The 23,952-nt window shown below is 40.2% G+C and overlaps 1 protein-coding gene and 1 long non-coding RNA gene across 4 annotated transcripts in view; both read left to right on the forward strand.

Moving 5' to 3' along the window:
• Window positions 1–23,952, forward strand: part of syt14a (synaptotagmin XIVa) — a 67,106-nt gene that overhangs the window by 9,504 nt on the left and 33,650 nt on the right. For 2 of the 3 annotated variants that reach the window (XM_085142604.1, XM_085142607.1), the window contains exon 2: window positions 7,844–7,891. The exons of the other annotated variant lie outside the window; for it this stretch is intronic. In XM_085142604.1, coding sequence (XP_084998730.1) covers window positions 7,844–7,891 — 48 coding nt within the window. The remainder of the gene's footprint in view (window positions 1–7,843; window positions 7,892–23,952) is intronic. 3 annotated transcript variants of the gene reach the window in all.
• LOC146495736 (uncharacterized) lies at window positions 14,473–22,224 on the forward strand. The gene is made up of 3 exons (XR_014871068.1): window positions 14,473–18,638; window positions 18,872–20,791; window positions 20,911–22,224. It is a non-coding gene; the product is annotated as an uncharacterized LOC146495736 (long non-coding RNA).

A 23,952-nucleotide genomic window follows, 5' to 3' on the forward strand; every position in this document is an offset into this window, starting at 1 on the left:
ATAGGACCAACGAGGGAGGCTGGCAAAAAAATAAAACCGATTATAAGCAAGTAGAGCAAATGTTAATTCATAGCTCATTGTGACATCGACAGACTTTGTTCCAGCAGCAACATCCAGAGACAGATTGAGGTTTAAATATAACAGCTGTGGGTTGATTTGGAGTTAATTGTCTGTCATCTTAATTTCATGTTCAAGCTATTAACATCTTATGAGTGACGCTAAATTAGGCAAATCAGGTCTAAAAATAAAGAATCAACTTTAGTATGTTTAAAGAAATGTTTCCATTTGCTGCGATGTTGGATGCTACTGTATTACGAAGCTGTGATTTCACACCGGGAAGGAAATCCAGTGCAGCAGGCCGTGCTGTGGAGATGTAGGTATGAAGGAAACTGGTGCTGCTTTGCCATCTTAGAGCTGAGCTGTTGGTAAAGTAGGCTAATCTTTATTATACTGTATCAACCAGCAGCTAATTGGCTTAGCTGGAGCTTATTCTGAACTCATCGCAGCACAAACATGTTTCACGAACAGCCTGATGTGGCACGACTTTCCCTCCTGCAGCTTCAAGAAAGACATTCAGTGATTTTCCTGCACATGGCTCAGTACACTCAGTTGTACTCGCCTATTTTTGGCTATTTGTTTAATATAATTTATTAATAAACGAACCGAAATTAGTCATTCAGCTTTTTTTCACATACACATTAAAAAGTCAGGGGATTTCTGGTGAATAAAAAGAAAATACACCTTCTTGCTATTTGTTTAATTCAAACATTTTTGTATCAGGCATACCAAATACAACTTTGATTGTTAACAAGAGAAACACAACAAGTTTGTCTCCCTGAGTTTTCTTTTTGTGACACTTCCTTTTCTGCACCGACCTCAAACAGGAAAAATTATCTGTCCGTTTTTGTTTTAGCTGAACTTTCTGTGCCGCAGCCCGAGTTCATCCATCTCTCCTGGCCAGACACGTACGCCTCGGCAGCCTGATTACAGGAGGCAGGTCGAGGAGATTCCTTAAAAAATCTGGGACAAACTCTATAAATGCTCCCAGTCTGGCCCCAGACGTCTGAATGAGGAAAGACTGGGAAGCCACAGACTTCACCTTGATTTAGTTTGCAGTAGCAAGACATGCTCCCTGGTGAAAGCAAGGGGGATAAACAAGAACCTCAATCTTCATGTGTATTAATGACAGCAGGCAACTTGTTTGGAGATCATGTGATCATGCGAGCATGTAATGAAAAAAGCCTGTCTGTCCTTTTGCATCATCAGCAGACATACACCTGTAAACTTACTGCATAAATCAGATTTTTTCTTCTCATTTCTGAATTGCAATATTAAAAGTTTACACACTGAAGCTTATCTGGAGTCTCTTATCTTCACATACGTCTGATTATATGTGAAGAACTGGGGAGGAATTTTCCTCAAAAACTCTGTAGCTACTAGAGGTGGGAATCACCATACATCCCACGATACGATATTATTGCAATTTTTTAAAATATTTTGCGATATTCAGATTCTGTACATAAAGGTAAACTTTATCAATATTCATTTTCTCTAATATCAAAGTCTCACACTCAGTCTTTCTCTCATTTCAGTTTTATTGTTACAAACTGAACGGTTTGTATTACAGTCTAGTCCAACTTAACTGAATCAACCATCTGGTACAATTATAGCTATTCTGAACTATGCAGTTTATGAAAACTATGCAGCCCCTTCAGCAACTGAAGAATTTGAAAGTAAATTAAAACAAAATATAATTTTACATTAAATAAAAAAGTTTTAAACTTAATTAAAATAAAACATGTCTTAAATTAAAATAAGTAAACTGTCATGTTTATTGCTGCCATAAAAAAAAGTTAAACACATTTGGACAGTGAAGGAATGTCAGGATTCTTGCTCAGAAAAAGGATCAACATGCTCTGAAGTCAGAGCACAAAAACCTTTTTTGTAACAAAATATCGATTTCTGCTGTCCCTGTATCGATACATTATTAGCAAACAAAATATCACCATACTACACAGTATCGATTTTTCCCCCCACCCCTAGTAGCTACATCATCCATCGTTTATATTGTCGACTGTGCTTGTCATGAGTTGCGACACGAAAAGGGAGATAATAAACGGACTGGTAACCTGTTAATATGCTGCTTTGGTTTTTTTGCTGTTGGACTACAACCCCAATTCACACACATTGATGCGGAGCTTTATCGAAGCTATTAAGTCACTTTAATGTATCACAGAAACACTGAAACACCAGTGGATGCACAGTGGATTCCCACTATCTGCTTTGTAGTTGGTTTGTAAAGGTTTTGCTTTGTCATGGAGAGACTAGTCAGTTTTGTGACATGAGCATTGGAATGCAGCAATGCCAACTGAAATGGCTGTTTCAAGTTTTTATCAGCTAAATATTTGGCTGGTAGCGCGATACGAGCAACCAGCACTGCGGACTGGCAACGGGGAAAATGTTATTTTCAACAAACATGAAGTCTGTGTGTGTTTACTGTGTGTGTGTTTGTGTGTGAGATGAGTGAAGGAGGAATGAAAAAGGAGCATCCTCCCACACACAGCTGCCAAATCGAACAGCAGATCCGTCCTCGGCTGCTTGTTTGGCAGGAAAGATTTCAGGCGCAACTTTCTTAAGAAGCTGTGTTTACATGCAGTAACTATCTGTCATACACCGGCTCAGGTCTTCAGGTTTTATCAGGTTTTCTTTGGCATCGGGTTAATGGATTGATGGCACTTCCTGAGGCTGTTTGAGCAGCGCTGAGTTGCTTTCATGTTCACTGAAAACTGATGGTGGTGCTAATGATGCTGCGTGTTAGCTGTAACAGTGTGAGAGCTGGATGTGGCCATGTTAGGAAGCCTGAGGTCTTTACTGTGAATTGATTTCAACATAGCCAGGTTATCTCAATGCAATCTGAATTCACTTACCGTTCAAGATTCAAAGCGTTTATTGTCATGTATGCACAGAAAAAGCATTTCTCTGTACAATGAACAAATAGATAAAATACAAATAGCATGGATAAATACATGGAGACCAAAAAAATTTAATTTGAAAACAGATTTATGTGCAAAACAATGGCAATCAAAATAAGCGGTGACACAGTTCATAACTTCCCTTCAACTCATTCATGTCACCTAAAAGGTAAACCTGTTTCTCCATCACCTGTTCAGCTCTGATGATTCAGTAAGGACATCTCCTGGTTTCATCTTCATGTTTCCCTCTCACCACATATCCAAACCGATATCATAACCAGCAGCTTTACAGCTGTGGCTCCAGCAAACATCAGCTGATACTAGAAAGTAATATTAAATAAATTCTAACAACTTAAACGTGCTGCTGTTGTTTAGCGCGACATCCGCTGGTTTCCCCGTTCTGGCGCAAAGTGATGATCATTGATCAGTTTAATGATTGAATGAGAGAAGAAGAGGCAGCTGTGCAGCGTAAAGACGCAGAATAAATCCAGCTTTGTGTCTTTTTCATTCTAGCTGAAGTCCGGGACAAACTGTGTTCCTTTTCACCTCAATACGAAACGCGTAATATTTTCTCTGAATACGAGACGATTCAGTTTTTTAGGGGACGGGTCACGGTTGGCAACTCTACTAACTAACCTTATGAACAAAATAAAGTTCACTATCAGTAAAATCATAGCACCCACCCAGCTGTATAGAAACTCTGTCATGCTAGCTAGTACGCAGTACGAGTTATTGTAACTGACGGTAAAAACTCAGCAAAACGAAAATAAACTCCACCTAAACTTGGTTTATATCTGACCCAGATAGACTGCAGGTCATAACTTCTTACCTGAAGTTCAGTTCACCTGACATTCAGACCGGCGGCCGCCTCGGGTCTCTGCTCCTCCTGCCTCACCTTTCCCTCATCCACCTGGCCTCTGGTGGCAGCTCCGCCACAGCCACCACCAAACAACTGAGTTATTTTTACACATCTGCCAGCATCTGGCCAATCCACCACCTTTCATTGTTTATACTGTTATAAAAAAAAATGAAACACATCATTGGCCCATAAAAAATATATAAATACACTTGTTTTTGACCTGGCGAGCTTTGACTCTGACCCTCTGCTGGCCATCAAAGAGAAGGCAGGTTTAAGGTAATTCAATGTTGGCCTCTCTGTTTAGAGAGGACCTGGTGTCCACATATGTGGACATCACATTTTGGGTTGTCTAGACCAAAATACTAAATTTTGCTCTGCAAGGGCCTGATATCCACTTAGGAGGACATTATACTGCCACTGTTCTATCGAGATTTACAACGAATGGCGTCTTATGTGGATCTCATCTTTCTCAGAAACAAAAACCATAATTTTTTTTTTAAATATCTGGTAGTTCTTTGTTTTTAAATTCATCAGGTCCCAATCAGTCCAAATAATGATGAGAAATTGAAAATGCCTGCCATGAAAGAGTTCAGGTCTCAGGAGGTTAAACCCATTTTCTAGATTTTCTGTGGTTTGTACAAAAGAAAAAAAACCTTTTACTTTTGTACACTTTTATATTTTATAATTTTGGCATCCCATTTTAAAGTAGCCTTTTTTCTCATTTGTTGGATTTAATTTGATACGTTTTGATAGTTTCACATCTTTTTCTCTTTTTTTTCACTGACAAACCGACCTGGACTTTCCACCGTTTCGTTGTTAGCTTGGTACAAGTAATGCTCTGAAGTAAAGGTCTAGATTCTTTGGTTTTACACTGCTGTGAAGCCTTTTGTTTCAGTGCTTTCAGCCTTTTGTTGCCTTTGTTCAGCCCTGTACAAACCACTACACTGTCTGAATTCAGCCAGAGCTGCTCAACCTGTAGGCAGATCCCAGAGGCAGCCGTTGAGCTCAGAGACCGGGAGGCCCTCACAAGTGTGAGTAATAGTTCTGAATTACAGTCACCGTCTGAAAGGCCGTCTGCGGCAGAAAGCTGCTGTAAAGAGTTTGAAAAACGGTGACTGGGTGTCTACCTCATGATATACTGAAGCTTAGGTGGGTGCCCACTGCTGAGCTGAGCTCCACGGAAGCAGAACGTCAGCGGCTGAACTGTATTCTGATGCCAGACTTTCAGATCAAACTCCCTTAACTATTTGTTTGGTTGTTCCCATTTTTATTATGATTGAATAACAGCATGAGATACTGTATTGTTTATGCAACAATCAAACTGTGATACACGAGTGTGTGGTTTATTCCAGGATATGCAGAGGGATTAAAAGACACCCTGTGCTTCCAGTTTTTTTCTCATGGATAAGGATCAGTGGTGCTTTGTGCAGTCAGATCCATTTTCAATCCATGTTTAGTGAAATCCATGTTTCAGTCAGATGGATTTAAGGATGTTTTAAAATGTTGAGCCTTTGTTTTGCACAAAGATACACAGTTAAATATTTTACAATCTTATGTTGTGGGCTTTTTAAATGTCAGAGGGGCTGCAGACTGACTGCATGTATACTCTTTGAAGGTGATTCCTTACAGGTTTAATGCTCCCTAAAAGAAAAGTCTTTAGAGTTTTGTTGTAAGCGAACATCTTAAACCACTTCACATTTCTAATGTTGTTTTAATATTCAGTTAGTTTGTTAAAGTTTGTATAAGTAAGGATGTAATGATGAGTAATGATGATTGTTTTAGCGACTGAAATAAATAAAGGAATAAATAATTTATATTATGGCTGAAACGTAAGAAAAATGCTAATGCAGTCATGAAATCAAAGTTTATTCTCCAATTGGTGTTTTCAAAATTTTAAGCACCGTCCTTTCCACTGTGACCCCTCAGCACAGGTATTTAAACTGGTATTTTTTTCTTTTAAACTCTTCACTAAAGGTGCAATCGTACCCAAAAAATAAAAAATAAAAATTATGTTACATCTCGGAAAACTCGTGTTGGAAATAACTGATTGTTAGAGGCTGAAAATGTACACGAGTGAAAGCTTGATAATTATTATAATTCATTATTCACATTTAATTTCAGAAGATTTTTTAATTGAATGATGATACACAGTGAATGTTTATCATGAAGGATGGTAAACAATGAAAGGATGACATATGTGTTTAGACACTGAAAGCTGGTGAACCAGGGAACCCAGTGAAAAGTACTCTGCAGCACACTTAGCTTAGCATAAAGTCTGGAAGCAAAAAAACAAATGAATGATAAATATTGTGTTTATTAACCCTTTAAAACAGGTCGGAGCAGCACGCTCTGTTTTGCGTAACTATTTTTAAATCTCGGTAGCTCTGCAACCACGTGAGCTAGAGCAATAATTTTTTTTGCATATGAAACCGGAGGAGTTGTACTTACTTCTTATACCATCAGCTTGTCCTCGGTCACAGTTTCCTTCCACATATAGTTTTGCAAAAACTGCATAAAAAGCGCTTGCAGCAATAAAAACATAATATTCCAGAAACATGCTTTGCCGATCCGATCAGCTGTTCATAACACTTCATACGGTGGATTAGATGTCAGCGCGAAATTTTGCATGTCCGCCATGTCCTGCCCGAAACCGGAAGTGACGTCATTTTCGCGGAAATATAGTTTGTTTTACCATCAGGGCCTCATGAGCCTATACTGGTGTTTTTAAAAGTTATCTTTTACTTTATGACTTTCTGTGTGGTTTCTGGGATGCTTAGGACTCAAATTGCACTGCTGGAAATAGTTTATTTTGATGCATATGCTGCTTTTTTGCAAATTTGCATTATAATATTTATTTTCGTTTTTCCTGCAGTGTATAAAAAATGGTGTATTTCAAAAATAAAACTATGAAGACACTCAAAATAAATTTCCTGTGGTGGGAAACTATTTTGTGCAACTTTTTTGTATTTACAGTTTTGAGGGATAAGCCTCTTAAATTTCTCTAACTAGAAATATATGTTAAAAAAACAAAAACAATTTTCAATTTTTTTGTAGTTTATTGCACTTTTTTGCAATTTATGTAATTACTATGCACTTAATGCATACATATTATTAAAATTTGGGCTATAATGGTTGTATTGATGTATAGCAGCTTGAAATGCTCCCAAAAATGGCTCCACAACATGTAAAAATATAATATAAGCTCTGGCGGACTTGGTTCTATGGTAGGTCTTAAAGGGTTAAAGATAGAGCTGGGCTGGAATAGTTTGTCCACTTTAAGGATTCGTGCTAACCCTTCTCCTAGTTTTGAACAGTTGTTACATATTTACTCATTTCTTTTCAGTTCTTGTATTATTTTCCCGTGTTTTGCTTGTTCAGAGTGAGACTGTGCAGATAAAGTAGATGATTCAACTCTGGACAATATGCTGTAAGCTCCACACATGTATGCACACCACACACTTGTGGTGTGCACATAAGAAACACAAACCATGCATTGCATTCAAAAATAACAATAATGTAAATACTGCGAATCCATGTACATGTTGTAATTACTCTAAAGGCTGCTCGTGTATCAGTGTAAATGACCCTGCTACAAGTGTATGTGTATATATGTTGTGTGTATATTTTGTATATACATACGCACAGTGTTTGCACTTTGGATTAGATGGCAAACTTTCATTGTTTTTAGTAATGTACTTTTCAATGACAGTCTGACTGAATGTAGCCTAATTTAAAAGGTAGTGAAGTTGAGCTGAAGCTCACATAACCAGTTATTGTGCATAATTGTGCAATAAAACTTTAATAAATGCAAGAAGGATGTTTCTGTGTTAATCGTCCACATCCAGCCATCACCATCCAGTCTCTGTCCGTGTCTTCTATCCCTGTTATTCCTGTCCTTCTGTGGAAGTGTGTCCGAATGCGTCTGAACATATTTAAATGTGCGACTGTGATGTTTTTGTCTTGTGTTCCCTCCATCGCGGCGTGGCTCATTGAAACTGCATTGTCTTTCCAGGTGGCGAGCGTAACTGTGGAGTACATGAGCTGATCTGCGTCAGAAAAGGTAGGGCAGATCAGAGCTCTGGGAGGTTGACCTTTGACCCATGCACTGCACCTCCCCCTCCACCTGTCTGATCATTTGTCACCACTAAAAAACATCTGTGTGTTTGTTTCTGGCTGTTTCAAGTCGTGTTTAGTGTTGGTCTGCTGTACTGTGTCGTTCTGTGTGCTCACTGCTTGTGTTCATGGTGTTTGTAAAGCTTGTAAAAGGTGATCAGTTAGAGTTATCTGATGTTGCATCTGTGATGTATAAACGCTTGTGGCACAAGAAGTCGCCTTTTTATTTCTATAAAATAATCCTTTTTTAACAGGTATGTTTGTGTTTGTCATAGTTAGCGTTTCCTTTATGTATGACCAAGTTTCTAAGATGCTCCAATGTCACGATTTATGGTTTTTATACATTTTTCTGAACAGAAGAGTTACAGTATGCTAGCATCGTTTTGACACTGAACTAGATAAACTGTTGTCATGGCAGCCACACAGCAGTCATGCTGTCACTTTTGCTGCGTGCTTTCATTTGTGATGGTAGCAATTTGCAGCCAGCTTTATTTCAAATGCAGTGAACAAAAATAATGCTTGCAGAGCTGCAGCATTTTAAACATTTGATGTGTTTGCAAAGGTTAAAGCTAAAAGCTAAAATGAGAGACCCAATTATGGAATAATTACCTGTAAATTATAACATCCGCTTGTTGCTCTGATAACAGAAGCCTTTAAATTCCATTTTTATTTAACTAATTTAAAAAAATTTGAAATATGCATGACAGATTTTTTTAATTAAATAATTAAAGCATTGAAAAAAACAATTCGCCCTTCCAGTACTCCAAGATGCCACGATAGGTTTACTTCTATTTCATATTAAGCAGTCAGCTGGTCACTCAGAAGTTCAGCTTTACCTCCAGTTAACACTTTGTTTTCGTTGATCTAACACAGTTATTCACCGTATTATCACAAACAGATTGTATGTAATTGCAAACTTGACTTCAATTCCAAATTGATAGCAGACTGGCTCCATCTTATTTCCATTTTATTGCCCTCTCAGTGCACTAAAGCATTTTATTGTATGAGGAATGAAATGTTTATAATAAATGCAAAGAATGCAAAATTAGAATCCAAAAAATAATGTTTTGTTAAGCAACAACTATTAGATGGGATTTCAATGATACCAGATAACAAGTTACTGTATTTACATAACTGCTTGTAAGGAAACACCAAAGTTAATGTTATTATAAAGTTGTCACAATGGCCACGGGCCGATAGCTCGATCGGACTCGATTGCAGATAACCACAACAGAGACGGCTCAACGTTTTGCAGAGTTTATTATTTAGTCAACAAGTGAATATGTGGGAGGGTGTCGCTAATGATGTAACCGTGTGACAGTGGGGGTGAACGGGGGTCTAGCAGGTTGCGACGGGAACGGAGCGGTTGCGTCTGGGAAGAAAAGAGAACAGGGTTAAGAAGGCGGCAGGTGCAGGGTATCCAAGCAGAGGTGAAATTGACTGATAGCGCTTACTGGTGACCGGCGTGAACCTCGCTTTGAGGGAGAGGCAGCGATAGTCCAGGGGAGTAGTGGAGAGGCTGGCAGACCTGAGTCCCGCTGAGTCCAAGGTGGTGAGTGAGGCTGGAGGGCAGGCAGGTGACGGTCCTTGTATTTTTCCTGAATATGAAGATGATCCACGGAGAGCTGAGGTTGAGGGTGATAGCAAAGAAGGTCCAGGGAATCTGAAGCACATGAAATCAAAGTTAACAAGGAAAAAGTGGCAAGAGAGTAAAAAGCCGTAGAGTCAATACCAACGTGAGGTCGTTGACGAACTGGCGGTGAAGGAGAGACTGAGAGGGCCTTAAATCCTCAACCTGATTGCCCTGAATCAGTCTCAGGTGTGCAGGACTGCAGCAGGGATGATGGCTCCGCCCAGGGGTGGAGACCAAGGAAATCAGGTGCCTGATGGAATTTTCCAGTCGAGTCTCCGGATCCTGACAAAAGTTGTTACAAATTGGTTTTCTGTTCTCTGTTCTGTTTGTCTAAAGTATTTCAGTAATGAAATTGGGCGATTGTTAATGTAATCAGGGAAGTCTTCAAGCAATTTTAATAATCTGAAATATTTTATTTACCATGTTGGTAAATAGAAAGAAGTGGCAAAAAGTCCTTGTAAAAACGGTATTCCAGCGCGGGGATTTATTGTTCAGCATCTGGTGGGTGTAACCAAAGCTTTTCTTAGTTCATCTGCAGTGAGTGGTTCGTTTAAATGTGACTCACCGAAGGGAGCTACAAAACGTCAGAGCAGTGTCAGACAATAATATAAAAGTACATATATGTCGTTACACTGACTACATCATGCATACATAAAAAATGGGAGGCAGGCCATGAAGGTTTGAGTGAAAGTATGTGTGTATTTGTTTATGACAGAGTATGATGGGACATAAAAACAGCTTCTTGAACATTAGTTTAGATTTAGTGTTGGATGGTTCAGGCTTTCAGCGATTTAGGAGGAGAACGTCCGGGTTCCCCTGTATTTTTTAGAAACAAATAATAACAGATAAGGAATAAGATGAGTTTGTAGCTGCCCAGTTTTACTCATATTTTTCTATAATTTTCATTATTAGAAAATAAAAACACTGTAGTTTGTATTCTATAATCAAAATTCTTGAGCCAGTATTGTGCTGCAGTTATCAAAACAACAAATTACTACTTCTGCATTAAATCTTATTTGCATATGAAGAGTTTCTTTTCTTTTCTTTTTTAATAATGCTTCAATGTTCTGCTTCACTTTAATTGCATTGGAAAGGTTGTTGTTGTTCTTATTAAAGGTTTTTATCACTGAATGAAAATCATATTTCAAAAATATAAATCAAGGCGCTTAATTTGTTGTTTAACGAATTCATCTTTTAAAGCGAAACCTCTACATACGTCTTTTAGTGCATTTTCCACACAAGTCTTGACGTCCAGGAGACGGTTTCACAATCAGTAAGGAAGCGACCGGAAACATTACAACTGATGAAAGCAGAGTTTGAAATGAAACTCTGAACAAACTGATAAATGAGGCCCGTTTAAATGTCACCTGATACCATTTGCATCTTCTTGGTGGTTCTGTGAACATCATGGCTTTTGCCAACAAAGGGAAGTGACATTTAAAGGTTGGATATGACCTTTACAGTAATAGAAATCCTCACACTTGTGTCTTGGAAGAGGCTAAGGATTTAGCAGGGTGATACGTCTGCTAAGAGCTTTCACTGGATATATTTCTCTCATTTTCTATCCTTATATAACAAAGACATCAATTGATTTGGTGAAGAATATCGGAAGTGAGAGGATGTTGCAGAAAAAAGAGAGAGGTGTGCACAGTGTTGCCTGAGGAAGCTCCTAAAGATCGATTACTTGGAGCCAAGAAGTGTGCAGGCTGTTTTTGTCTTTTTTGGGTTACCTAAAAAAAATCCAGGATGCTTATACCCTCCAATGCGTGGTTAACCTTAGTAATAATTTCTCACTGTCATATATTAATAACAAATCCTGCTCATAGTCATTTCTCGGTGAGCAGACATGGTTTGTTTTCGATGCAGCTCACGTATTGACGTTCCTGACTTGCCAGATTTTTTTTTATTTATTTTGTTTTTTAAATTTTTACACACTAATAAATCAAGTTAACTAGAAGAGATGCAACTTGGCATGTTCAGTGAAAGTACCGAGTACTTCTCTTTAACCACGGCATGCTCGTGTTCATAAAGTATTTCAAACCAAAAAATAAATATGCACAAGTGATTGCAGAAGGTCCTGATCATGATGGAGGAGGCAGCTGAGTGGTCTGCTTGTAGAACTGTGTGTGTGTGTGTGTGTGTGTGTGTGTGTGCGCGCATCACATAATTGGGTTTAATCCATTTGTTTGAAACTACCACAGGTGTATGTGTTGTGTGTTTGCATGTGTGTGGCTACTCTGTGGGTAATGTGCTTCAGAGTATGTGTGGGAGTTTGCATGGGAGTGCTGAGAGTGCTTATGAGCTGCCTGTGGAGTGTGTGGGTGTCTGTGGATTTGAGGAGGTTTGGTTCTTGATGACAGTTTTCATGTGGACAGATGAGACTTTATCCAGCAATGTCCTCTTCCTCCTCCTGGAGCATCACGTGAATGTAGTTCATCCACTGTGTCCTTTTAGAAAACCTGACATTGTAAAATGAAAGCCTCTGGCTCTTGCTGTCATTGCATTGAATGTTAAACTATTAAAAGGCTTTTCTGGTTGTAATTATTGGTTCCCACTGGTGTGAAATGTTGGCAGCTACAGGAGTTTTATTTTAGACGAACATGAAAACTGTTGGATCTCCTCAACCAGGGAGGTGGTTGTCATTTTCAACTGTTTTTGAGGAGTTGAAGCCAATTTCTTTTCTTACACTGATTAAAGTGAAATGCAATTTTCATTGTGCCTTTTCTTTTGCATTCACCAGTGACTGGAGAATCAATTTTTAATTAAATCTAATTAAATCTCTGAATTACTGCTGATACGGAGTACCCATCCAATACCAGAATTAAATTGAGCTTTACTCCTCACTCTGAGGAGGATAATGGGAGCCAATCAGTTTTGCCTGAGGCAACATGAGGCATGGTTTAAACACTTCACACGACAAAGTGTTAAATATGTGCATTACTAGTAAAACCTAATTTAGTTATTTTAGTAAAGCAGGATCAAGAAAAGTAAAAGAGAAACATTTTTGCTCCACTCGTCACACAGAAGGAGCTCTGCTTTGAGCTGTTGGAGAGGGAGGACTAACTCAAACATACGCTTGTTGCAACCCAGGCGTTGTACCTTAAAGCTGATTGGCTACAGCAGCAGAAGACCACACTGGAGGCCACTTCTGTCATATGAGAACAGACATAGAAACTGAGAGTACATCTCACTCAGGCTCAACAAAAATGGACAATAGATGAATGATTTGATCAGAAATCTGCCATCTCTTAGTACCAACTGAGCATCATTTAAATGCCACAGTGTACCTGAGTAATTCCATCCATCTTCTTCCGCTTTATCCGGGGCCGGGTCACGGGGGCAGCAGCCTAAGCAGAGAAGCCCAGACCTCCCTCTCCCCAGCCACCTCCTCCAGCTTATCCGGGGGAACACCAAGGCGTTCCCAGGGCAGCCGAGAGATATAATCTCTCCAGCGTGTCCTGGGTCTGCCCCGGGGCCTCCTGCCAGTGGGACATGCCCGGAAAACCTCGCCCAGGAGGCATCCTTGTCAGATGCCCAAACCACCTCAGCTGGCTCCTTTCAATATGGAGGAGCAGCGGGTCTACTCTGAGCCCCTCCCAGATGGCTGAACTTCTCACCCTATCTCTAAGGGAGAGGCCAGCCACCCTTCGGAGGAAGCTCATTTCCGCCGCTTGTATCCGCAATCTCGTTCTTTCGGTCACTACCCACAGCTCGTGGTCATAGGTGAGGGTAGGAACGTAGATCGACCGGTAAATTGAGAGCTTCGCTTTTACACTCAGCTCCCTCTTCACCACGACGGACCGGTGCAGCGTCCGCATCACTGCGGCCGCAGCACCAATCCGTCTGTCAATCTCCGGCTCCTTTCTCCCATCACTCGCGAACAAGACCCCGAGATACTTGAACTCCTCCACTTGGGGCAGGAACTCATCCCCGACCTGGAGTGGGCACTCCACCCTTTTCCGGCTGAGAACCATGGCCTCAGATTTGGAGGTGCTGATCCTCATTCCCACTGCCTCACACTCGGCTGCGAACCGCTCCAGTGCGAGCTGGAGGCCCTCACCCGATGAAGCGAACAGAACCACATCATCCGCAAAAAGCAGAGATGAGATTCTGAGGCCACCAAAGTGAAAGCCCTCTGCCACTTGGCTGTGCCTAGAAATCCTGAGTAATTCTCCTAACCACATCCATCTCTTTATGACCAAAAATTATGTATTTTCTGATGGCAATTTAATGCACCAGCCAAGTTCTAATCATCTCAATTTGGTTTCTTATACATAGCAATGAAGGCACTGCACTCAAATGGCCTCCATAGTCATCAGGTCTCAATACAATAAAGCACCTTTGGGATGTGGTAGAATTGGGGGGGGGGGGGGGGGGGGTCACATGTGTTGCCTATAAATCTGCATGCTGTCATGATAGCTGCTAATCTATGCCATTAAGGAATAATACAGCTCTGAGGGTAAAATTCAATTCAATTTTATTTATACAGCGCCAAATCACAACAACAGTCGCCTCAAGGAAAAACTTTTAACAGGAAGAAACTTCCAGCAGAACCAGGCTCAGGGAGGGGCGGGGCCATCTGCTGCGACCGGTTGGGGAGAGAGAAGGAAGACAGGATGAAAGACATGCTGTGGAAGAGAGACAGAGGTTAATAACAAGTATGATTCAGTGCAGAGAGGTCTGTTAAAACCATCTGAAGAGGTCTGATGGGTACTAGCAAGGTGTACCTGATGAGAACGATATTCGATCCAAATATAGAATCACAGGATTTCTCTTCATTTGTAAACATGTAAGGGAGCACAGCTGTGGGTGAGCCCACAAAGTGTTGCAGTATTTATATATTTGCAGCATTATATTCTGACAGTGGTGCCATTTCGGGGGGGGGGGGGGGGGGGGGGGGAATCACTATTAAGAGGGTTTATTTTCCATTAACAGAGACATCTGTTAATTTCATAAAGTCTTTCTCAGTTTGTGAAAACTGCACATACAAGTTTTTGTATTTTTCTGATACTCATAGTTTAATCCTGAACTGATTTCATTGATCTGTTGCCATGAGGAGGAAAGCATGAGTTATGCTGCAGGAAATGCCAAATATGTGTATTTTCTAAAGTACTTGGTTGAAATACTCCCTGTTAATTCACTTCACACATTAATTTTCAAAAAGTGGCTCTTTCCAAAGGTGTTCGGTACATTTTATAGCTGTTACAGGGTTGCTTTCCCACATAATTGTTCTCTGTGCTTCTTGTGTAACAGTCTGTTATTGTTTAATCGTCCAGTGAGTCATCAGTCAGTCCCACACACGGGGCTATTCTCAGTATTTTAATGGAATCTGTCTTATTTGGTGAAGTAAGTCCAACAGGAAAATGATAAATGATGTTAGACAGCTTATACCACACAGCACCCACACGTTCACACAGCACCAGTTTTGCTGTGGAATTAAAAAAGCATTTTCTTTGATGAAATATTTTGTTTTGTTTTGTTTTTTAGCAGATGAAAGAAGTATGATGCAGTTTATGTGTAGATAAAATAAAAATATATAGTAGTTTGAAGTCAGGAGTGAAACTCACTGTAGATTTAATATTCTTTTCCCTGTTTGAGGCATTTGGGGAATTATACAGAGCAGGATCCCTCCCGCTCCATCTGTGCTGTGAATAATTCAGTCAACAGTGAGAAGCTGGTACAGTGTGAGCAGACAGGCATTCCCATGAGAGAACGCCTCCTGCTCCCTTAGCGCCGTGTGACCAGACACTGAAAGCTACCAACAATAATCGGCTCGTTACAGACAAAGAGGACAACAAAATTAAAATCTGCCACTTTTCCTGACATGCACACATGTTTTAAGGCTAACAGACGAATATCAGGTGGAAATAAGCACACGGCAGGTTATGTAACTGTCTTCTGCTTCTTTAGATGTGAAAGAGTCTGGTTGTTTTGTGTAGCAGTCTTGTTGTTAAAGCAACAATTACTTAAGCTTAACTGGCACGATCTTATGCGCCCTTTAAGTCCTTTTTGAAAGCCTTCAGATAAGAGTTTACTCATTGCCACATACATATTTTGAAAGTTTATGTCAGGAACGAGGAGAGGAACTGACTGCTAACAACTTGTCAATAACAAATTAATCACAAGTCATGAGAGCACATCGCAGATAATCCTCCTTTCTGAAACAGAATGATCAAAATGTACAAAATGGTCTCATTGTTTTTATTCAGTCCAACCCAAAAAAGTGAGTGAGGCCATAAACGCATCAGGAAAGTGTTTAAAGTCTAGAAGCTGTTTCCCTAAAGACTTATATAGAGCTGGGAGGCTCTTTGCATCCAAAACTGTCGCCCTCAGTCTCTCGTCCATCAACCCGAGTCAGTCGCGGCCAGTGTTGGTCAAGTTACTTGAAAAAAGTAATCAGTAACTAATTACTGATTACTTCCCCAAAAAAGTAATCCTCTTACTTTACTGATTACTTATTTTCAAAAGTAATTAATTACTTAGTTACTTTTTAAAAACACGATTTACAACCTTAATAGGTGATAAAGCGATAGATCTTTCAGCCCAATTCTACTTTTTCTGCATAATCCATCATACAAAATGTAATCAAATGGAAAAGTCTCTTTTTAAAACTTGTTTTATTAGTTTTAACTTTTTAACTTTATGCATCAAGCAAAAATTAAATTATCTGCAACGTTCTCTGACTGGAAGAAATTTGTTTAATATTTAAACTTATTTTCTGCACATTCCAGCACATAAAATATATATTTTTTGTGTTTACACTCAGTCTTTCAAATAGATGCAAGTAAAACACAGCAGAAAATAAATAAAGTCAAAGACTAGTGGTCCTTTTGCTCTATTTTCACCTGTAAAGCAGGAGTGGGGTAGGCGGAGGTTTACCCTGGTGCAGGTGTGCAGCGGTCAGTGGAAGAATCCACGAGTTTCTCTGTGAGTTTCCCATTACGTCGTAGCTACTCGGCGCTTGCTTGGAAGTTTAGGGGTTTTTCGCTGTAAAAAGAAGTTTTCTTCCCACGCACAACGGACACTAATGTTTTTGTCACTTTTTATGGAATCAAACTCAAAGTAAGGTCAGTACTTCCACGCTTTAAACGCTGCACCTCATACTCTCTCTGCACTCGATATATGATCCATTGTTGATCTGCACACAGCTGTTGTCAGAATGTCGCACTCGCTTACGTCACTGTCATGAGACATTGTCGCAAAAACATCACAGTTGCAGTAACGCAGTAACGCAGCGTTCCTACAGGAAAGTAACGGTAATCTAATTACTAGTTATTATTAGTTTTTGCGATAGTAATCCCTTACTTTACTCGTTACTTTAATGAGACTACAGTAACGCGTTACAACTAACGTGTTACTGCCCATCTCTGGTCGCGGCAGACGGTGCCTCTCCCTGAGCCTTCTTCTTCTCCTTCTGGAGGTTTCTTCCTGTTAAAGGGAGTTTTTAGTTCCCACTGTTGCCAAGTGCTTGTTTAGAGGCAGTTTTCTGATTGTTAGGGTTGTCTCTGTATTACTGTGGGGTCTTTACCTAACAGTATAAAATACCTCGAGGTGACTGTGCTTTCTAAATAAAGACTGAATTTAACTACAGGTTGTCTGTGAACACACCTTTTTCTGATTGCTGTGCTTTGTAAACCAATGGTTTGAAAAGCTGGTGGGCGGGGCTTCCGTGCTCACAAACAGTGATAGTAAGCAAGTAGTAAGTACATGTGGTGATCTCATTATTAGACGCTTTGGCCCTATTTAATATGAACACCACCACCTGTCTAAGATGGAAATAAACACCAGCTTGAGAAAACTTAAAATTGGTAAAAAGATTTGTTTTACCTGGTAAGATGATTCCCAGTGATGACAAAATACGATCGACCAGCTCATTCTTGGCTGTAGGAATGATGTTAAGTTGATGCAGAGTTCTGTCACTGGTCCGTAAAATGGGAAATAAACCCCACTGCCTGTCGCTGTGTCTGAGGAGATGCACCTATCAGTTAGTGTTATAGCACATTCATTCATTTTGCTAGTCAAAGCTGGGGTTAACCACTTCCTGGCAGAAACTCGTAACAGTGTAAAATATTACAAAAGTAAGGACAAGCATAATAGTTCCCCTTTAAAAGAACAGACGTGTTTTTCCTGGTTTTATTCAATCTTGACAAACACACAATAGACTGAAACCAGTGCAAGTTCTTTCCTCTTGGTGCCACTAATGGCTAAAACCAGTTAATTGTTACAGCCATTATATTGGAATTAAAAATAACAGAGAACCAGTCATCATTGCCGCTAATGGAGAAACACGTCTTCTAAGTACTTTCTTGCCAGATGGGCTCATTATCTCCCATTTGTAAGAAAGGCAGCAGCTTGGTTTAATTGAACAAAATGGACTTTTACATGTAGAGCTGCATTCATCATGGTAAATGAGCTCAGCAGTAATCTAAAGTCTCCCATTGCACTTGAAGACCTGTTCCATCTCTCCACCTTTGTGACTGCGCATGGAATATTGTAAAGCAAGCGCTTCTCAGACGTTTATTCTTTTACGTATTGGCTGCTGCTGAGTACCTCTGCCACCCCATCGTTCATGGGCGTATAATAATAATAATGATAATAATGGATTGGATTTATATAGCGCTTTTCAAGGCACCCATGATTCTTTGGGTCAAATAAATTATTATGTATGACAGGTGAAAGATGTGTATCCGCATACATTGAAAAAAATAGGTGGACTGTTCTTTACACACCCAGACCTAGTGCTGCATTTTTTATTTTACTCTGCACAACTTTTCCCGCAATTACAGTTTAGTTATTTTAATCAGCATTTTCTTTTGTTTTTACAGTGTTTGTACACAGGAAATACAAGCTAGTTGCATGCATTGTAACTCATATAGAGGCATCCAAAGAAACAAGTCAGGGAAACGGAGAAAAGACACGGAAGTAGCCTAATAGTTGTATCAAAGTTTATTGCATTGAATTTTAATGCATGCTGGCTTTTACATTTTGGACTTTTTGTTTGAGGAAATGTTCTCTAAATGGACCTCCTTGATCTGTATTTGAATGATGATGTAGATTAGGGGTAGGCAACTTCAGGCCTCGAGTGCCGGTGTCCTGCAGGTTTTAGATCGCACCCTGGGTTAACACACCTGAATCAAATGATTAGTTCATTACTAGGCCTCTGGAGAACTTCAAGAAATGCTGAGGAGTCATTTAGCCATTTAAATCAGCTGTGATGGCTCATGGACACATCTAAAACCTCCAGGACACCGGCACTCGAGGCCTGGAGTTGCCTACCCCTGATGTAGATGATAGATGTAGCTTTTAGATCTGAAGCCAAGACGCAAAATGGCCTTAAATCTGCATTCTTTATACAGACCACCAGGGGGCGATGACTGAGGTTGCAAACACGAGTTCTGATGCTATAGAAGAATATGGGAAAATGTTTTATTGATGATTTGATGGGCTCGGTCACTCCATTCTGATCATATCAAACATGTTAAGTTAATTTTATGTGTTTATGTGTATGTGCATTATACGTATCACTAGGATTATCTAGGATATGTTATAGGTTGTGGGTTCACAGTAAAATTTGCAACCCACCAGTCACCTTTGGTTTTAAAGCACCAAAATGGAACCAGTGAAAATACTCATCCTGAAGCTTCTTAATGACATTCAAAAACAGATGGATCCTACCTCATCAGCTGGATCCATCTTTTACATCTATAAGTAACGATGCCATTGGTTGCATTATGTGAAACAGGAGCCAGGTGTAGCATGTTAAACGTTGAACATTGAACATTTATTCCTCGTTCACTGCATCCTGGGTTCTAAATTCTTCTCACCATCACCGCTGTGCACCACTCTGTATGCTCACCAGTATTCAGGTGGATGACAGAAAGCATACAGACTGCTGCTAAAGTTTTCTCTCTGTCACAAACTTTCTCTGTGTATGAAGTGTTTGAGCGAGCAGCTTTCAGAGGTAAAATCCCCCGTTCGTCCCCACATGTTCTGAATGCAAAGCAATTCTGCAGCACTGAGGAAACATTTGATTCCATTAGACACCACAGTGAATCTGCTGGTTTTATCATCCATTGATCTGTTCACCACAACCAGCAGCCTCTTTGCAAAGCTCTGTAGTGTAAGACATAATCATTCTGTAAGAACATGCGTCACACTTGTTAAAAATGGCTTTAATGAGTGCCTTTATTGGCTTTAATAGGCGCTTTACTTCCATTGTAGTGTTTATTGTCTAATAGCACTTCTGGTTAGCACAGCTGCAGTCTGTCGTGTCACTAAGATGGTTGATCTATCAGGCATCATAGCTGAGACCATTCTGAATGTTTCTCGTTATGCTGGGGAAAAAGGAGAAATTGTCCCTCATTTTAAATTTTGACTTCAGCGAGATTTTGGGATTAGTTTAGCTTGTTAACAGGATTATTCAAAACTGTGTTTCATAAACATTTCAGTAGACATCTGGCTCGGCCCTGCTTAGAGCTGACTAACCTTTGAAGTTGATCTGGATCCAGACGCCTTTAAAAGGGCTCTTTATCATTTTTATCATCAAAAAGTTCATTAAAAAAGTTCCATTTTTTCCCCTTTAGTTGACAAAACAGAGGATGAGCAACAAAATGAGGAGAAAATGGTCAGGGGTGGATTTGAACCTAAGATTGCAGTCTGTTGCCAGAGAGTTGCCAAACAGAAGTTGGCATTTTAAACCATATCTAAAAAATATACCAAATACTTCATTTTTACACTGTGCTGCAACCATGCTATGTTTCTCAGAGCTTGTGTTGTCAACTAGGTGAATTTAGAGTTCACCCAGCACCTCGTAGGTTTGAAGCATGAATTCTGTAAACCCTCCAAAATTAGCGACACAATTACCAGAATAACCAGAATACGACAGCTGTCAATCAGTTGAGCTGAGTCCCCTATTACCCTGTGGCACATGAGTTGCGCTCGCAACATGTTGGCGATGGAAATGCATTTGTCTGTGCGATTGCCTTGTGATTGAACGACTGTGTTACGCGCAACATCTGGATGACCAGCTGGTTGCTGCAACTACATGCAGTTGGTTGTTGAATGCAAAAAAAATCAACACATTCACTGGTCAACCACCTATTTTTTCCATTGTTGCATGGAGGTTTCCGTCCTTGTATTGTCCGTGTTTTTATATTTAACAGTTATAACCGCTCACTTCAGGCAGACAGTCCAACAAGTGAAGTGAACCCTCTGGTTACAGATGAGTTGTCCTTAGTGAAAGGCTAAAAAAGAGCTTCTGAACTGGCTGCAGGTGGTGACAGCAGGTCTCTGAAGGCTGATTGCAGTTAAATCTGATAATCAGCCTTCTTTAGTAAAAAAGTGGTTTAGGACAAAGAGGATAGGCTTATTTGATCACTTTGATGCCACTGATGGAGCGAATAGAAAAGCATCCTGACGTTTAACCGTCTGCGATGGCGTTGCACCTCCATCCTGATGCCAGAAGGTCATACATGTAGCTGAAGGTCATGCATTTGTATTCGTTTGTCACCAGTGCGGTCAGGATACATGTATCACCTGGGCAGGTTCATTCTGGCGTAACAAAGCCTCGCTAATGATGTTTGTGTCCAGACCTAACTGGATCTCCTGATGTGCGGCACTCAGTGCTGCCTCTAATGAGATCTGACTCGCCCGTGCGTCTGGGGGTCCGTGTGATGCTGCACCTGAACCTGTCACTATGGCAACCAACAGGTTGCGTTTCTACAGTGACACAACCCCTCTGAGTGTCTCCTTCACTCCGGTTTCTTTGCCTCTGTGTCTCTCATCTGCATTGTTTGTAGAAGTGTTTTTTTGTCAGATGCTAAATACTGACACAGTACAGATGTTTTTTCTGCATTGTACCCAACGAAGGTTTCAGCTGGAGCCCAGATGTGTTCTAACTGTACAACTAAGATGTTTGTGAATGTGGACATTAGTAATTTTTATTTTTAACAACTGGTTAATGTAATTTGTGGTCATTTTCAAAAAAGTAATATATATCACACGTTACTTAATAACTGATTTTTTTCCTCTACTCACCAAGAGGACCTGAAATGTTTTATAATTATGAGTGAAAAGCATGAAGATTAACCTTAGGCTAACTTCAGTCTCTTAGTCCTACACACTGACAGAATTCCTTATTTTGAAACACATGAAAAACTCAGTGTAGAAAAGTAGAAAGTCAGATGTCACATCGATTTTATTGTAGAAATAGATACAGATAGAAATGGAGAGTTGAAGTTGGACTGCTTTTTTTGGCACTTATTCTGTTCCCTGTTAAATATTTGGCTCATACATTCATCTGTAACATCGCTCTACATTCTTTGCTGCTGGCTTTGTGTTCACCTGCTGATTTTGCAGATGTTTTGCAAAGAGGTGATGTCCTGTTAGCATCAGAGGACCCAGGTTTCACTTAACTCTCACTTCTTCTGAATATTTTTTTAGCTCAGAAAAAGTGAAAGCGGGTGTGAATAAATTATTACCATTATTACTATTTCTTACAACATGACAACCTACTACATTAGATTTTTTTTTTATAGATCAAGGCCTGAGTAACCCAACCTTAAGTTTTTATTAAGGTGTTTGTCACATAGATATAAAACAAGCTCAGAGATTAAGCAGGTGTTATAGACAGGGTGATTTGTTTATGTAAAAATTAGGGGTGCAACGATACTCGTATCGATATCGAACCGTTCGATACAGTGCTTTCGGTTCGGTACGCATATGTATCGAACGATACAACATTTTTAATTTATTTTATCAACTTTCCTTCTGACGATGCTGTCTGTGTTGAGCGCTCAGTGGATCTGCGCTCGACAGTGCAGCCTAGGCGGAGTAGTCGAACACAGATTCACTGAGCGCAGGGCAAGCTAGCGAGACAGAAGCTAGGCTAGTTGCAACATGGCAAATTGAACCTCCCCCACCCTCATTCAGATCTGGCGTTTGGAACTATTTTGGTTTTCATGTGATGTATGACCCTGAAGGTAAGCGCGTCATGGACAAAAGTAAAACAGTATGTTGGATGTGCCAGCAATGCTCAATTGGTGGGAACTAGTGTGTTAGCGCAGTTAGCTCGTTAATGTGTTGACGTCTTCCAGCCCCACTCATGAGGTGATCCGCGGTAGCTCGTTAACGGAGATTTGCCGTGTTGTGACGTTAATGTCATTTCAGATTAACGCTGACAGCACTAGTGGGAACACAACCAATATGACTGCACATTTACTCCGACATCATCCTAGTGCAAAGACAAGTGGAAGCAGACAAAAACAAGCAGGCATGCTACAAACTTTACCCGAGTCATTTAGACAGCCGTTAGCACATGATTCTCCTTATGGGGACCTGATATGTTTAATATGCTGCTGAGAATATAGCCCAGGAGAAGCGTATAGTATAGCTTTTATTTTGGAAAGAGACATTTCTCCATAATAAACTCTCTTTTCCAAAGATGAGTGATTCCTCAATCAGATACAGGGCTCGCAAAATCGCTAGCCCGACGTCCTGGGGCTTTTTTCCAGTCGGGCTACCAAAATCTATCTCTGCCCTGCCCGTCGGCCTATCGTAGGAAGGAAAACTATATGTCAATGCTTTTGCATTCTTTCGGAAATGTAGCTGGGTAATTATGTCATTGGCATCGGCCACTGTCAATATGTGACATACTGAAATTGCGTTTGAATTTGCGCTTGTTTTTTGCTTTCACTTTGCAATCGCGTGAACTGTGTATAGAAAGCGACAGTACTGATTGGTGAGTGATGATAATTTGCGCACCAATTCCTCTGACATCGTCTTATCAATCGTTAGCTTACTATGCAAACATGACAAGTGAAATCTCCCGCAGCTTAAACATGTGAGAGGTTGATCGCGCAGAGAATCGCTGAGCGTTATGTGAGTGCGTGTGTAAAAGCAGCAGGATATATATTTTAGTTCTGCTGAGCCAAATAAGACAGGTCAGCGTGAAGAAGTGACAGCCAAAGAAAAGCTAACCACAAAACGGAAAGGTTATGACAAATCAGACTATAAGGAAAAAAGAAAGTGCAGCTTTATGGTTTCATGGACAAAAGAATTTCTGTGGCTGCAATATGACGAGCTAAATAACCAGGGCTGCACATAAGTGGTCCGCAGGTGCGCATTCGCTGTCAAAATAAAAACCGGCACAAGATAAGAAGTTGCAACGCGTGTTTGCATACATAAGATTTTCAGGAGGAGGACAGACATTTGTTTAGAACTCTTAAAGATGTCGAAGAAGCTCCTTTAAGCAATTACTGTGATGTTCCTCCACCTCCAAAGAAATGTCAGAAGGAGTCCGAACCACAAAAGAAGCGCGTATTCTCGGAAAAGTGGTTGCAGGAGGTGAGCTGGCTTCAAACAAATGATGAACGCAC

This window comes from Neolamprologus multifasciatus, chromosome 19, assembly GCF_963576455.1.
Source record: "Neolamprologus multifasciatus chromosome 19, fNeoMul1.2, whole genome shotgun sequence".
Lineage (NCBI taxonomy): Eukaryota > Metazoa > Chordata > Actinopteri > Cichliformes > Cichlidae > Neolamprologus > Neolamprologus multifasciatus.